The sequence below is a fragment of the Hyaena hyaena genome, unplaced genomic scaffold, assembly GCF_003009895.1.
Source record: "Hyaena hyaena isolate Hyena2069 unplaced genomic scaffold, ASM300989v1 scaffold_231, whole genome shotgun sequence".
In the NCBI taxonomy this organism is placed as follows: domain Eukaryota; kingdom Metazoa; phylum Chordata; class Mammalia; order Carnivora; family Hyaenidae; genus Hyaena; species Hyaena hyaena.
The window spans coordinates 707811-723844 of record NW_024080862.1 but is presented as its reverse complement, the minus strand read 5'-3'; the positions used below and the strand labels follow the sequence as shown (position 1 = coordinate 723844).

Below are 16034 nucleotides of genomic sequence, written 5' to 3'. Positions count from 1 at the left end.
CCTCGGTAGAGGTGGGGGCTGGGGGATGCAAAAACGTCAGAGAAACCCTATATCCCTGAGATAATGTGAAACAGAAACATGGACCTGTGGACTCGAGGAACAAAAGCTCATTTTGTGTTGTTAGCAAACATTTGGGTGAAGGGGGTTGGTTAAAAAGACAGTTGCTGAGCCCAGAGAGATTGGGAGGAATTTCTCTAGAAACATGTTTTGTTGTGTATCAGCTGTGTGTGATCCTGGGCAAGTTAGCATGTCAGACGTCAGCAGGAGAGGGAATCTCCCATTTCTTCCTCTCTGAAGTTCAGGCCTTGAAGCTGCTAGCCCTCATCAAATCAGGTCCGAGGTGGGAAGGAGAGGAAGTGGACTGCTTCCTGGACTCCCATCCTATTTTGCACACCCCCACATCCTGCTGTGGCCCAGCTGACAAGGGGTCTCTCTGGCCTACCTACCCTCTAATTCCTCCCCTGCTGTCCCCTCAAGCCTGCCAGGTCCAAGGCCCAAGCTGAGGGGAGTGTCCCTCACCAGCCAGGTGGGCTCATCTCCAGAGTAAGGCTGCCCCTAGGCTTGGGGACATGGGCTTGCTGGTGCAGTACCTGAATTCCTGCATCTTCATGGAACTCAGGGCCTGGCATTTGTCCATCCAGCACTTAGCGTGCACCTACTATGTGCCAGGAGCTGTGCCTAGAAGCAGGAAGACCACAGTGAGCAAGAATAGACAAACACCACTGTCCTCATGATGCCGGCATGATGGATGTCAGCAGGCTGTTGAGGGCCAGCCATTTGCACCTTTGACTTGAAGGCCCCTGTGCCTCGGACCACTGGGTGCTGGACAGAGGCTGGGGTGGAGAGGCAGAGCCTTGGCTGGTGGGAAGCGCTGGGCTCAGACCAGCAGCACCCTGAAGCCAGGCTGGCCCTTCCAGCCCCCATTCACCCCTGACATGTGGCAACTGGCTGGCCAGGGCACCATCAGCAAGACAGGGCCCTGCGTGTGTACACATACACACATACACACTGACATACACCAACAGACAAAGCTGGAGCTGGCAGGAGACAAGGCAGAGCTGTGCAGGCGCTGAGCCCAGCAGCCCCACTTTGTTTTGATAGCTCACAAGACCCCACAGCAAAGAGATTCCCCTTTTATTGCATCTGTTTTAGATCTTTAGAATCTGAGTGAAGTCAAAACCATGCTAGAGGGGAGATTAATTCCACATTTTTCCATCTTTGCAATGAAACGAAAGGAAAGTTAGACATTCTGTGCGGCACAGTCGAGATGGGCATTGAGCCGATAGCCAGTGCCAGGATGTTCCCCGAAGCCTGGCACAAGGGCCCCCAGCAGTGTGGCTGGGCAGCTGCGCCCTCTCCCTAGCCCCGGGACACCTCGGACACTTACCACCAGTACTCTGGCTTCTGTCTAGGGGGGAAGGGGTTGGGATGCCCCAGCCCCTGTGGGAGACCGTCTAGAGGAGCCAAATCAACCACAAGCCTGGAAATGATTAAAAGGAACTTTCCGTCAGAAGAGAACTTTAAGGAGCAGCCAGACCACCACGTGCCCTGATGGCTCAGACCCTACCAGGACTGACCACAGGCTGCCTGATGAGGCCCCGTCTGTGCCCGAGACCCCTTCCACTCAGAGCTCAGCCATGGGCCCCGTGAAGTGGGGAGCCATGTTGCCCACAGTGCACCCCCATGTCCAGAGCAAGGGCCACATAAATATTAGCTATTGATATAGTATTACAATGGAGCCTTGAGAGATGCAGTGTATGGATGAGGAATCTAAAGCCTTGAGTCAGATAACTTGTCCAAGGCCACTCAGTAAGTCAGCAGTCAAGTTCAGATTCAAACTCAGGCAGCGCAGCTCTGGAGCCTGTGCTCTTACCACACAGGACGAAGGTAGGGACCAAGGGTCTGCACTTATGCTATGGCCAGGACATCCTGGGAGAGGAGCAGGGCAGGCACCAAGTGTGGAGGTGAGCCGAGGGGGACTTCTGGGGAAAGAGGGCTGGAGTGGGGCTTTTGGTCGGTGGCTTTGGTCAGAGCAGTAGGAACAGGCAACATGAGTGTCATAAGAATGCTATGCCAAGGAGTTCGGCCTTTATCCCAGAGCTCCTGGACAGGAAAGGGACATGGCAGAAGCAGCATGGAGGTGGAGGGTGACCCAGGAGTCCCAGGAAGTTGAGGCGGAAGGTGGAGCCTGAGCAGAGTAGTCACCAAGAGGGAAACACCTAGAGCCTAGGGCACCCATCTCATGTTGGCCCTGGGGCAGGCATAGCCTGCCTAGATCTGGTGAGGACACTCATCAGACAGAACCCTGATGTGAGCGTGCTGCCCAGCCTGATTCAGCAGCCGGAGGGGTTGAGAAGGGCACGGTCCAGTCATGTGATTGCCTTCCTGCACCCCATCAGCCCTTCCCGCAGCGCCCACTGCTCTGGCGCCCAGGGGTGCTCACCACCAGCACTGCTCTCTCCCGACCCTGACCCAATAGCTCTCTCCCTGACTTTCCCCACGCCGTTGCAGCCCTGCCCCATACCTGCTTGGGCAACACCCCCCACCCCAGCTACTTAACCCTCTCACCTTGCTGGCCCCCTTCAGACACGGGTGGTCCAGTGTCCTGGCTTCCTGCTACACTGCCGCCCATTTTAGTTCTCCTTGCCTCGGTGCCCCCAGCCTGGCAGAGTGCTCAAGGGGACCTGTGGCTGGATGTTTGCTGTCTGGCCCAGCCACCCTGTCCACCTCTGGGCCACGTTCCAGGGAGGCCCAGGAGGGGATTCTGACCATAGAAACCACCTAAGAGGGCTAGGGCTCTGCTCAGAGCAGAAAGTGGACATGGAGAAGTGTCCCGGCTGGGGTTGGAGGGCCCCGGGATAGAAGGGCTGCGCTGGAGACAGACAGGAGTGGAGAGTGCTGCGGGGAGGCCTGGAGCAAGGCCTGCATGTGCAGGAGCATTCCAGAAGGAACTGGCCGAATATCTGAGAAATGCACATAGAATGGCTGGCTGGTTACCTTCCGTCTTTCCCCTTTCCTCCAAAACGTTACTCACTGTCGCGGTCGAGCAGCTTCGCCAAAGCCAGCCCAGACAGGACCAGTGCTGCGGCCATGCCAGTGCCCAGAAGCCCCTATGAGCCAGAGTCTCTTGGCTGCTGCATGTGGCAGACCAGACAAACGGGTAGGGGGGTGAGGTTGACAGGAGGGCCCCGCTGGTGTGCTGTGGCCCCTCAGGGCTTTGTGGAAGTTATGGCTCCAGTCTTCCTGCTCCATTTGCACGTGGGCTGTACAGGAGAGAGGCTTTCAGCAAAGACGATAGTAGTGGCAGTGCTCTACGAGGAGAAGCAGCTGCTGGAAGGCCCCTGGCTCACAGGGACTGCCCTTGTTTGGTGTTCTGAAGTACCAGTTCACTCCCTTCCGTTGCACCTCTGGCTATGGCACCTGGTGGCCGTGGTCAGTTCCCAGGCCGAGCCTCCCAGACTTACTCTAGAACCAGCTCTGAAAACTGGTCACAGGCATGCAGGAGCAGCACCATCCTACTGGCTCTACTTGCTCAGACCTGTGAGTGTGATAAGGCAGTGCCAGGGTGGAAGCTTCCCTGTTCCTGCCCCTTTTTGGCTAAGGGCCCAGGGCCTCTCCTCCACCTTCCTTGTGGCCACCACACACTCTTCCCTGTTCACCTACTCCAAACCAACCACAATGACCTCTTCGGCAGTGCCATATTCTTCTGTGCCTCAGGGCCTTTGCACCTGCTATACCTTGTGTTTGGAACACATTTCCTTCAGCCTGTCTCGGGTTGTTGTCTCCTCACGGAGGCCTCCCAGACCCTCATCAGAGTCAGAGCTCTCCTTCCCAGATCTCTCAGCCCCAAAGTAGGTGAGCCATGTCAGGGGTCTGGGCTTCACTTGGAGCTCACTCTCTGAACCCATCCTGCTCCTTTTCTTCTTGCCTTCTCCCCAAACACAAGTGAAAAGGGGATGAAAGAGACTAAAAAGGAGGTAGAGGGGCGCCCGGGTAGCTCAGTAGGTTAAGCATCTGACTTTGGCAGCTCAGGTCACGATCTTGAGGTTTGTGAGTTTGAGCCCCGCGTCGGGCTCTGTGCTGACAGCTCAGAGCCTGGATCCTGCTTTGGATTCTGTGCCTCCCTCTCTCTCCGCCCTCCCCTCCTCACACCCCGTCTCTCTCTCAAAAATAAATAAAACATTTTTTTTTTAATTAAAAAAAAAAAAGAAAGGAGGTAGAAAAGAGTACTAGGGGAAAGAGCTGAGGGGAAAAGAAATACAGGACGAGCCTGCCTCAAGAGAAAACCAGTTCGGGGAGAAAAAAAGAGACCAGCAGGGCTGAAAGAAGGGGAGGTCATGCCATAGGAAGTGGGGGGCTGGGAAGTAGGCAGTCCACTGGAGAAAGAAGGGACAAAGGAAAAGCCCACCAAGCCCGGGGAAAGTATGATGGCAGAACTGGCAGGGGGAGAGTGGTCATGAGAGGAGCATAAAGTGCTCCAGGAAGCGAGCGGGGCCTCCATGCGCTGGGTGAGCCCCACCTGCCCTTCTTCTGCTTTGTTGCACCACTTTCACTTCTAAGGGTGGGGGATTCATTCTCTCAGGGAATTCTGGACTCGCGCCTCCTCCATGCAACGCCCACACAGAGCCCGTGGGAGCGTCATGGCTTCCCAGCCCTTGCACCCAGCCCTCTTGGGCAGCACAGTCATGCAGAGGCCCCGTAGACGCACTTTGGCCTCTGGCAACACTTCAGATGCCTCAGTCCCTGTCACACATCAGGAGTAGAGACTCTCCCCTTGGCCACCTCAAAAGTCAGTGGAGATACATACCCCCAGGCTCTGCCCCACGCAGGGCACCTGGACTGGCCATCGGTGGGCATGGCGCCAGTGTGGGAGCCTGGCTCGAATCTTCCAGCTCCCAGAGCCCCGCAGCCGCGGGTGGGCATCTGATACTTTGGTACTGGTAGGGAAAAGGCGTCCAAGGCAGCGAGGTACAGACCCACAGTGTCTGTCGAAGTGTCCCTTGTGTTGTATTGTCTCCCACTTGGAGCTGGGGGCTCTGGGTGCCAGACGTGTGGCTGAAGACTGGCATTTTGATGCAACCTTGTCAGGTATCACTACAGTTTTTAGGGGACTAAAAAAACAAGCCTGTCACTTTAAAATGAGTTATTTTTAGACCCCACTCAGAAGGCCCTTCAGGGTGTTACGTGAACCGTCTTACACATCATGAACTGCTTGAACTGCAAGTGAGAGAAGCCACTTGCCCTGTTAATGTTGCCCTGACGGGACAGATCAGTGTCTGCTCTCCCCTAGGCGGGAGGGTGAGGATTTGAAGAGGATGCCTCTCCCGGAGGAGGTTCCTCTGGAGCCTTCAGGCAGCCACGCCCGCCTGGGAATGCTGCCCCGCCCCTCACACTTCAACTGTCCTGTGGGAGCCCATTCTGTGCCACTGGTACACACCCCCCTGTCCTGTGTTCTGTCCTTTGTTTGGGGCCTCAGGGAATGGTTCCTTCTCCCCTCTGCCTCTGGCTTCCCACCATGTGGTGGGGGTTCATACTTCCTTGGTTATCTCTGGTGAGGCCTCCAGACACCTAACCACAGCCATGTGCAGAACATCCCCTGGGGCAGCCAGAAGGGTCTGCTCCCCACTCGGCCTAGGACCACCAGCACTGTCCTCTGTTCTGAGGCTGAAGGCCTCCGCCACCACCTAGCATGGCCTGGAGGCCCCGGCCCCATCTCCTGCCTCCACGGGGCTCTTCCTCACTCCCGCACACGCACCCCCTTTGGTCCATCCCTCCTGCTCGTTACCTTCCCTGCTGCTTCAGGGCTCCGTGCTCGGTGATCCTTCGGCCCCAGCGCCCTTCTTGCCCTGCTCACCTGGTGAACTCCTCCTTAGCCTTTAATCACCCCTCCGTTCCTAGGGCTGTTTGCCCAGGCCAGACCCCTCGGTTCTCCCCAGCACACCCTGCTGGACTCTACCGCCACTTGGTACTTGCCCCTGCAGACTGGTGTGCACCCTGCAGGCCCAGCCGAGTCTGTGTGCACCGTTGTCCCCCCGGGTGACACGGCCAGCGCAGGGGTGCTCAGGGGGGATGGATGAGTAAAGAGTCTAGGGCAAAGGCCGGTAAATATCTTAACGGTAAATATCTGGCCTTGTGGACCATAGGCTCTCTGTCACAATTATTCAACCCGCCATCATAGCCAGAAAGCAGCCATAGGCAATACGTAAACAAATGGGCATGACAATAAAACTTTATTATTTACAAAAATAGACAGCAGGCCAAGTGCACCAAGCCTCGGTCTAAAGAAACAACAGAGTACATTCAAAGCAAACAGGAATGTTTCTAAGGGTACTGTTTCCCATGACAAGAGCTATGGCTTCCTGGAAATTGCTGGTAACAGCAGCAGAAGGTGGTTCAGAAACGAGCCCCCAGGTGACCCTCTGACAGGTGTGACTTTGAAGATGAAATTTCTGAGTCTCCTGTTACTTTGTCCCATGAGGCCTCCCCATGGCTGGCAGGTGAAGGCCATGACCTTGAAAGAGGACAGTGCTGGGCAAGGGTGACAGTGTCCAGGTATGGGGTCTGAATTCTGCTTCCTGTCCCCATGGTTCAGGGCTTATTTAGTTGAGGCTGGTCTTGTGAAGGGCGCAGCACCCAGCAGTGACCAGGGCAAGTCCTGGGGGTGGGGGTGTACATGTGGGCCTCGGGGGTTACCTCGCCATAGCCCTCAGGCATGGCCGGAGCGAGTGGGGAGGAATAAGGCCTAATCTCACCTTATGTGTGCTTGATGGGGACAAAGTGAAGGTGCAGCTCCCAGTGCCTTAGCCCAAACCCTGGATCCAGGCTGCCATGGTCACGGTCTGATTTGTCATTTATAAGCTGTGTGACTCTAGGCAAGTTGCTTAATTCACTGTGCCTTGGCTTACTCATCTGAAAACTGGGGATGATAAGGCTCCTACCCTGAAGGATTGTCAAAGAGGGCGTGGCATGATCCTGAGCACCCCCATGAACTTTGGCTGCCGAGAGCAGTGTGTGTCAGCAGTCATCAGGATGAGCCCCCAGGGCCTGTCCTGGGTCCTTCCATCAGTCTCCCCTGGAGTCTGGGCTCCACATCTCAATTACAGAGGGGACTCCAGAGTCAGCTGCCCGGATGGCACAAGGGCCGGGGAGAGGGAATGAGTTGCCTGGTTTCTCCAAGGTCAACAGACAGGAGGGACCTTTCTGGAGGTGTTTGGACCCCATCCTGCAGGAGTCCTGGGAGATGGGAGATGGCCCAGACAGGTCTGCCCAGCAGCCAGAACGCTGGCCTCCTCAGCCCTTTCTCCATGTTTCTTTTGCCCTGCCGAGAAGGCAGAGGTCCATAAACGCCCAGGTCAAGCACGGCTGCTTCCCTCATTGCCATCTGCCACCAGACCCAGCCTGTAGCTGCTCGGGGACTTTCTCTTGCCCCCTGCTCCTCTGGACAGAGAAAGGTGAGGGGCCGTGAGGGCCCAGGGGCTGCTTGCTAGGCCGGCTGTCATTTGCCTGGAGCGAAAGGAGGGTGAGAAGGCTGGCTGGGAGTGGGGGGTTGTGAGGAAGACTGTGGAGCTGTTTGTCCCAGTAGTACTCCTCCCCCAGGTCCGGGGCAGGCGTGCCTTGTCTGCAGACACTGTGTGGCAGGACCCAGCGCACAGGGCAGCGAGAGCAACATGCTTGGCATGGCCCTGCGCAGCAGAGAGGAACGGGCCACGGCCTCTGCCCTCTGGACGCTGAGGCAGCACATGATTCTGGGGCTTGCTGTGGGCCTGACACTTGGTGCCGGCACATTGCTCTGAAGCAGCAGGTGAGGTCACATTGTGAACAAGGCCCAGCTATATGTCCCAGAACCAGTCCTTGCTGGGGATGCCCTCGCCCACCCACACACTGTCCCAGATGCTTTCCCCTCCTCCCACAGGCTCCAGCAGCTGGGAAGCCTGCAACACCATGGTGGCCCAGACCATCCCTGCAGGTGGCCCACCTGCCCTCTTGCTGTCTGCACCCCCAGCCCTGAGGGTGTTTGATCTCTGGCAACCTTTCCATTGCTGTGGAGACCCTTCCCGTGGTGGAGGGAAGGCACATCAGCAGAATCAGATGTTGGGATTTCTAGGTTTCACTTTATCATGAGAGACACCATTTTCCATGAAAATTAAATCCAATGTTTCATTAGAGTAGGCTTATTCAAGAAAACTTGTGGAGCAGAGAATGGCCAGACAACATTCTAACGTACAGAAATCCAGAAATCGTCCTCTCCCTGGCCCATCCTTCTGGCTCAAACGGGGCTTGGGTGGGATTAAACGTGAGCTGGAAGGGCCTGGTGGACTTCATCCCTGGACGCTGGCTGCCACCCAGCATCTTGGCAGAGTATGCCGGGGGCACAGGGGAGACAGGAAGTAGAAAGAACACAGAGATGATGACTCTTCCAGAGACTTTCTCAGCTAGAAAAGGGGAGAAGTGAGAGAAAGGGAGAAGCAGGAGCTGTGGGGTTGAGGAGTAGTGGACTTGTGAAAGCCTTTTTGTCTACAACATGCCACAAAACACCCCATCAAAGCTCCCCCAGGAAGGGCCCAAAACTGGGCTGGCACCCTCCTTTCAGGGGTCTGGATATGAAAAAGGTGAGTTCATTTCTGTTCAAAGAAATTTAATATTGACAAATGGCCCTGTTTCTACCAAGCTAAAGTATGGGCCCCCCCATGGAACTAAGTGGAGGCCTCATGAAATGCGTGGCACCCCTGGTATTGACATTGGCTCAGCACCCGCTGCCTCCACATTTGAAAATTCAGTCCCTGTAAAAAGTTTAAAGGGACGGGGAGCGGGTGGGCAGAGAGGAAAAGCAGGCCGGCTCCCCCACTGTGGCCTAGAGTCCGAGACCATTGGAAAAAGTCTGGATGAAGAATGATTTTGGAGCTTGGCTCGGCGCGAGTTTCGCAGCAGCCAGTGGAAACTTCCAGGAATGCTGCTCTGGGCCAGCCAGGGGCTGTTTCCGCCACCACTGTTACGAGGTACAGACCCCTCGACGGCTTCTGACCAGCACAGGGGAGTGTGACTCTTTTTCAGCTCAGCTCTGCCTCGCAGGGTGCAGCACACCTTTTCAGAGCTCTTGCAGCCCAGACCAGCTCAGTTAGAAAGGGCTGGCCGCCAGGAGGAGCAGCCTCCGTGAGCGGCTGACGTCCGTGCGGGATGCTGTGAGAATTTATATCAGCCTTAGAGGGGAAACTCCCTCCCAGAATGTTTCAATGTTTTATTAAATGTATGAAAGGAAAGTTTCCTTTTCACTGGACCAAGGCCCATAGCCTCCATGGAGCCTCAGGGAAGGTGGTAAAACCTCTTGGGAAAGCCCACAGACAAATGGGTAAAATTAGTAGAAAGTATTGTTTCTTAATCTGAGCCCTTTCTGCTGGCTGTAGGCACAGGAGCCGAGCCTGCCTCGCTCGCAGCGGACTCACACAGTGCCCGTGCGGGCCTGACACGCACAGGCATTCGCCCAGCTCTTGATGGGGTGAATGTGAGCTCAGCCATAATGGCCAGCATGGGTCAGGCTGGGCGAGGGCTGGGGTTGGCTGTGTGACTGGTGGGCAGGCCCGGGGCGGGAGTCCTTGAGGGCAGTGGGCCAGCTGCTCCCTGGGGAGCACACTGGTTCCCAGATAGCAGCTGCCCCAAAGCCAGAGGACGTGGGCAGGGTTTTTGCAGCCACATCTGAAGACTGGCCCTGGCCCGTGAGGCGCGTGCAGCCCTAGCAGCTGGGGGCATGGGCAGGCTGGACAGCTAGGTCCGCGGGCCAGCCGTCATGCTGGGTGTGCAGGAGAGGCCACGATGACAAGCATTGCCAACATGGATCAAGCTAAGAAGTGCTGAGCACCATCCTGAGTCAACCCGTAGTCTCCAGGACTCCTGTGAGCTTGGCGTTATCCTGCCATTGCAGAGGGAAAAAGGGGCTCAGAGGCAGAGTTAGGGCCAAATTCCCAGATGACATACTCCTCCAGTGGTCCTCACCGGACTTGTACAGGCAGAGGCCCTCCTAGGCTCAGGGTCACTCAGTGGCTCGCCTCCCGGTCTGGGAAGTCCCTTCAGGTGTAGAGGTGAAGGGCCTGAGGCATAGGCAGGACCCTGGTGGGGTGTCGTTTTCTTACCTTTGGAATGGAGATGGGTGATGGTCTCCAGTTGGTTATGGACAGAAGCCTGGCCCAGATGAGGAAGTGGTTCTGTTCCAGACCCCAATCTAAGTGCCAGACCACCAGGGCCAGGGATTCTGACCCAGGTCTGTGGGACCTGCTGCCGGCCTTCCCTCACTGTGCCCTCCCGCTGCCTGCAAACGTCAGAGAACAGCCATCCAGAACCAGGAGGAGACACGAAGGCAAGAGTGGACCCAGCCGCCGCCAGAGCCAGGGACCAGACAGGACAGCAGGCCAAGCAGCTGAGCAGGACTGGCTGAGGGGATCCCTAGGGCAACTCTGAAGCCTGTCCACCATTTCTTTTGCAGACAGTCTCCATCCTGGAGCAGCGGTTGACACTGACGGAGGACAAGCTGAAGCAGTGTCTGGAGAACCAGCAGCTAATCATGCAGAGAACAACACCATGATCAGGGGAGCAAGAATCAAGAGCTCAGTCGATTTTGGGGGAGGGGGTGGCAGGCTGGGGATTGGTACTATGCGGCTTGGGTAAATAAATGAAGGGGATTCCGCTCTATGGGCATCACATCCATCCCTGAGACCCAGAGATGATGCCCCTGTCTCTGTCCTCTGCCTGCTCTCTGCACCTGGAGGCTCTCCACCTGGTGGTGGGAGCCCCCCATGGGCAGGGCCCACACGTGCAGAATGGACTGTGTTTGATTCAATGTGAAGGAGTCACTCAGAAATGTTTGCTACCTCAGAGTCCCAGTGAGCCCTAAGATCACAGCTTCCCCCGCCTCGGGAAGAGCCCATTCCTGGGCTTTGTCCACCTTTCTGTCATATGACTGGCTCTTCCCACCCATAGCAATGGACTACATTGGATGGATGAGCCAGGAGTTTTCCCAAAATCTGACAAAAGGCCCAGTGAGGGCCCATCGGAGGTTTATCCAGAAACAAGCACTTGCGGGGAGGTGGGAGCTTTGCAGTGGCCTTGATTTCTGCCTCACACATGTTCACTGGGGCCTGGTGGCTTCCTCCTCTGTATGCATGAGGGTGAAGGAATCTGAAATTAAAGTGGACTTTATTGAGCTTCTAAAAAAAGTGGCTTGTTCAGAGTGAGACCTTACCAGTGCCCTCATCCCCAGGGCCCATAAAGGGAGAATGAAAGTGGTGACTTCAGAGAGCCCCCGCCAGGTCACCTCAGGGTATTGGGGGAGCAAGGACAGCCAGAGTCTCGACACAACACCCACCACCCCCTGGCTGCCCCCCAAGCTGGCTTCCTCGATTGGATCCTGGAGGACTCAGGCACCTGCATTTCCACTTACTCCTGAGGGTTCCCATAGGCGCCTTCCTCTGCATCCCTGCAGGGAGAGCCAGGCAGTGTTTGCCATATGTCTTGGTGCTGTCCATGCTTTCAGCATTTGGCTTCTTGGGGCCCAGCCAGCCAGAGAGGTATTTATCCTTCAGTATACCTGCCTTGCCCTGAGAGCCCTGGGGGGCAGTGTTAGATCTCGGGAGCTGTCAGTACTGTGCAGCTAATGAGGTTCCCGGACTCTGTGGCTTCCGAGTGGGAGCAGAGCCTGAATGCCAGGAGCTTGGGCTGCCGAGGAGGCATCCTTTATGGAGCTCTGATACACGACGACGAGAATGGGGAAGCTGCCTCCTCCAGCTGTGTGGAGAGAGCCGCAGTCCCAGGTCAGGCTACAGATTCTGCCTTTAGCCAGCTGTGTAACCTCCACATGGTGACATAACCTCTCTGAGCCTCAGGTTCTTGTGTTGTGTGGTAGTGGTAACCACCCCTCCAGGGGCCTGTGAGGGAGGCACGCTCCCCATGAGCTGGGAGTGGCAAAGTGGGGAAGAGGCTGCTGGCTCAGGCCCTTCTAGAGGTTCCCAGGGACCTGCTGAGGCTTCCCACGTGGCCCTGCATGTGTAGAAGAGTTGGGCGGGTCTGCTGGTCAGAACTGGCAGGTGAGGTGCTCAGTTGCCTCTTTACGGGCTTCCCTTCTATAAAGGCCTTCAGGGCCTCGGCACCGCTAAGTGAGCCTGCTGAGAGGATGCAGCTTGTGGGACCAGCGCTGTCATCCCCTCCCATGCTGGCTGGCCTGCGGTAGCTTCCAGTCATGAAGCTGGAGGTCCCAGTGCTGGGGCTCCAGTGATTTGAGCAGCCATCCCAGGGTGAGGTCATCTCGAGAGACACAGATGGTACCCCCTCATTGGGGACAGCAGGACGGGAGCCAGGTCTCCAGGCACTGTCTGGCAGCTCTTGCCCTCGGGCCAGGCCTAGGCTGCCATCTCCCTGCCTTCAGTTTACCCCAGGATTGCGTTTTCTCTGTGAAGAAAATGTAGATGGAGAGCCTGCTAGGGATTTGGGAAATGGCCTGGGGGTGATGGTGTAGCATTTGACCCTGGGAGCCTCGCCCTAGTTTATCAGCCCCCCTCACCACACCCCTTGTAGGCCGGTGTCTGCGTGTTCTGAGGCAGGCCCGCCTGGGCTGTCTCACACGGAGGCAGCCACGGGCTGGCTGAGAGGACTCCGCTGGAGTAGCCCATGCAGGGTCTCCTGAGGGGTTTCCCACACAGTCACACAGCTGCCTTGATGGAACCACCAGCCAGACCCAGAACTGGGGGGAAGAAGGTTCTCGGAGGGCTGCATTTGTCTTTGAAACACCACAGAGAACCCACCTCCTCCAAGGCTCAGGGTCAGTGTGTCACACACACAAGGGAGAGCAATGAAAGGGCTAATTTCTTCCCCAAAGAGTTCCTTTTTGAAATTGCTCATGTGGGGCCTGACTTGGGACCTCACTGCTCTGAGTGAGGATCTAGGGGCCCAGATTGTTCCTGAGGAAGAGGGGACAGGAGACCCTAGGGTGCCCTGACCCCAGCCCATGAAGGTGCTACAGGACCCTGAGCTGGGCAAGACCGACACTAGGCTGTTTGGCTGTGGGGAGTCTCACGAGCAGGGGAGGAGTGTGAGGCCTAGGTGGGCTTGAGGGGGCTTGGCAAGGTTGGGGGCCACATGACAGGGCCTTTCTTGTGGTGGTGTCTCCTGCCAGCCCTTGCCGCTGGCCCCTCTGTCATAGGGGCTCTTACCAGCCCCCAGGCCCCAAACTGGTGCTGCTAAGCTCAACAGCAGCCTTCTGAAAATGCAAATGGCTCTGCTCAGCCACTGTATTTTCTGGTTGTGGATTTTGATAACAGCTCCCAAAAATCCAAATCGCAGCCATCTCCCTCCCCACCCCTCCCTCTCTCTGTCTGTGCTAGGAAGGTGAGATTATGTTAGGGGGGTTTTTGTTAGGAAGTATATCCTAGCGGCAGTTCCCACCGCCCCCTTCTCTCATGCCCTAATTTTCCGAATGTGAAATAAAAGAACAGGTGTCGGTGATTGGTGATTTAAATTGTGATCCCCCCACCTACCCTTTGCCAGATTCTTGGGGTTCCAGGATGAACCTGTACTTCTGCCAGAGAGACTGAAGGAGGCAGCTCAGGCGGGCTGGACCACCAAGCCAGAAAGCAGCAACTGCGTCCTGTCCTGGCCCATGGCAAGCCTGCTGCCCTTTCTCCCGAGTCTCCACTCCCCACGAGCCTCTGACCATGGCCTTTCAGAGACTCGGGTGGCACCAGCCAGCCTGCCCTGGAAACTCTGCTGTCCTCCCACCCAGCACCATCCTATCCCTCTGTCCCCGGATCCGCTTGCCACGATCCAGGACTTCTCCGTGGTGGTGGGCTGTGTGCAAGCAGGCTGCCAAGAGGTCAGAGCAGTGGAGTCAGGGGTCGCTGTGGGAGTCGGGATCCCTGGCCCACTGCCCAAGTCCAGATGCCAGATTTGCCACCTGCTAGCTCCGTGGTCTCGAATCAGTTCCCCAAGTTTGTAGACCCTCTGTGAGATTATATACCTGTGTCCTCAGGTACATGAGGTGCTCAGAGCAGTGAATGGCCCAGAGCGAGAGTGTGGTCAGTGTGTGACTCCCTGCCCCCGCCAGCCCAGGGTGACACTTCTGACAGGTCAGGCCCCTTCCCTGGAAGTTGCTCCATGTGTCAATGGGCTGATGGTCCGTCTGGCTCTGGAATTCTAAAATGGCTACACTCACGAACTCCTGATCCTGTGGCCCAGTGGTAAAGAGGGATTTGGGCCAGCAGACAGGGAGACTCAGGGCAGCCCCTCCCCCACCCGAGGAGGCAAGCACTCTAAGGCCACCTCTCTGCTGTCACCAAGGCCGCCACCAGGGCTAGCACAGGCTTGAGGGTGGGCGTTTGTGATTACCCGGAATCCCGGAAACCCAGCCTGCTGAGCGAGCGGGAGCGCGGTGAGTCACACCGGCCCTGTTGTCCTGGCTCCCTGTCATTAACCTCATTTTCCTAAATGATTTGCTCAAGATGGGTCCCTCATGGCTTCCGCCTTAATTGGTGTATGGCCGTTTAAGGGGGCCAGAAATCCACCCGGGCCTTGTCACTGAGCACCCCTGCTCCGCCCCACCCACCCCAGGCTGCTGAAGAAACCACTTTGCCAAGACGGCGGCACGGCGGTGGCAGGCTGTTGGCGGCCTGATGTCCTGGAGTGTCCTTCCACTTCCTGTGAGCACCGCACCCAGACGCGGGGCCTCGTCCCATTGGCTGGTGGGCTCCAGCCCACCCTCGCTGCGAGGCCCTGGCAACCCGGGCTCACTTACTTTCACTTACTCGGCCACGCAAGTCTTTTAGAAGCTTCACTCCTGACTCCCGACCCCTGAGGGCCCAGCGGAGCTCAAGATAAGACTGGAGCCAGGCCAGAGAGCCTGGGGTGAAGCCATTAGGAAGCTTTCTTGCCAGCCCCTCCTCGGCTGGGAGCTGCCATCCACTCTCCCAGAACCTATTTATAGGGCAAGGAGTGCTTTCACTTTAGGTGAGGCCACCTTAGCCCCATCTGCCCGGGAGCACTTCTTGCTGCAGGAATGCCACCCCCACCTAATGTCCTACCACTGATGAGAAATCTGAGTGCCGGGACAAGGAACCTGGGCAGGAGAGGAAGTCGGGTTCTGCCAGAGCTTCCCTTTCTCGGCCTCAAGCTTCTCCTTCGGGCCCAAGCGGGTGCCCAGCAGGAGCCAGAGCCCGTGCTGGCAGGGTTGTCCTGCTGCGTCCTGACATGCCCCAGCCTGTCTCCATCCTCCTCCCACTGGGTGCTCAGTGACAAGGCCTGGGTGGATTTCTGGCCCCGTTAAACTCAGCCTTGGAATCAAGACTCTCTTGGAGCCAAGGACGTCCCTCAGCATCGGGGCCCATGTCTTGCCAGTCTTTGTCGCTCTCTTGGTCTCAGGCCTGGCCAAGGGCACACGCACCCCATAGATGCTCTACTCAACTGGCCTCTTCCAGACCTTTGCCTTCCCCCTGCCCTCCCCTGGCAGGTCTCTAGAACCATCTAGTTCTCCCAGAAGAACTGTGATGCCCCATCCGACCTCTGCGCTGAGCCCCATAAATCCTGACCCCAGCCAGAGCCACCCCAAAGACATGCCCTCCTGTCCAAGGTTGGGATGGAGATGCTGGCTGTGCTCCTCACTCCCAGCTCAACCCCTAGAATCTTTCTCCCGTGACAACTGCTCCTGGATTGGCTCCTCAGAAGCCTCTGAAACTTGGAGCCAGAGAAGGGGGGTAATTAGTCCTCCCAGACCCTCCAGGCAGCAGCTCACATGCGCCTGTTAACTGGAAACAGAAGGTGCTTTCTGTCACAGAGGCCTGGGCCAGCCCATGTCTGGGCTGCTTCCAGGGACTTCTTAGCTGAACCGGGAAGCTGACCTTTGCTCCTGGGGTTGCCCTGGTCCTGGGGTTGGGTCTAGCTCCCTTGGTAGTTAGGGTGTGTTTGAGGTAGAGCCATTTGTGAGACCCCACAAGGATGCCCATGCCTTTTGAGAGGCACCCTGAAGTCTCCTGTTGGTCAGTAGATGCCTCTGGCCTGGGGTA

The 16034-nt window shown here is 57.0% G+C and overlaps 1 protein-coding gene across 2 annotated transcripts in view; it reads left to right on the top strand.

Annotated features, from left to right (window-relative positions):
• POC1A (POC1 centriolar protein A) overlaps nucleotides 1-10680 on the top strand; it is a 71015-nt gene extending 60335 nt beyond the window's left edge. For both annotated transcript variants that reach the window (XM_039243723.1, XM_039243724.1), the window contains exon 11: nucleotides 10475-10680. In XM_039243723.1, coding sequence (XP_039099654.1) covers nucleotides 10475-10573 — 99 coding nt within the window. In that variant the 3' untranslated portion in view covers nucleotides 10574-10680. The remainder of the gene's footprint in view (nucleotides 1-10474) is intronic.
• The last annotated feature ends 5354 nt before the right edge of the window (nucleotides 10681-16034 follow it).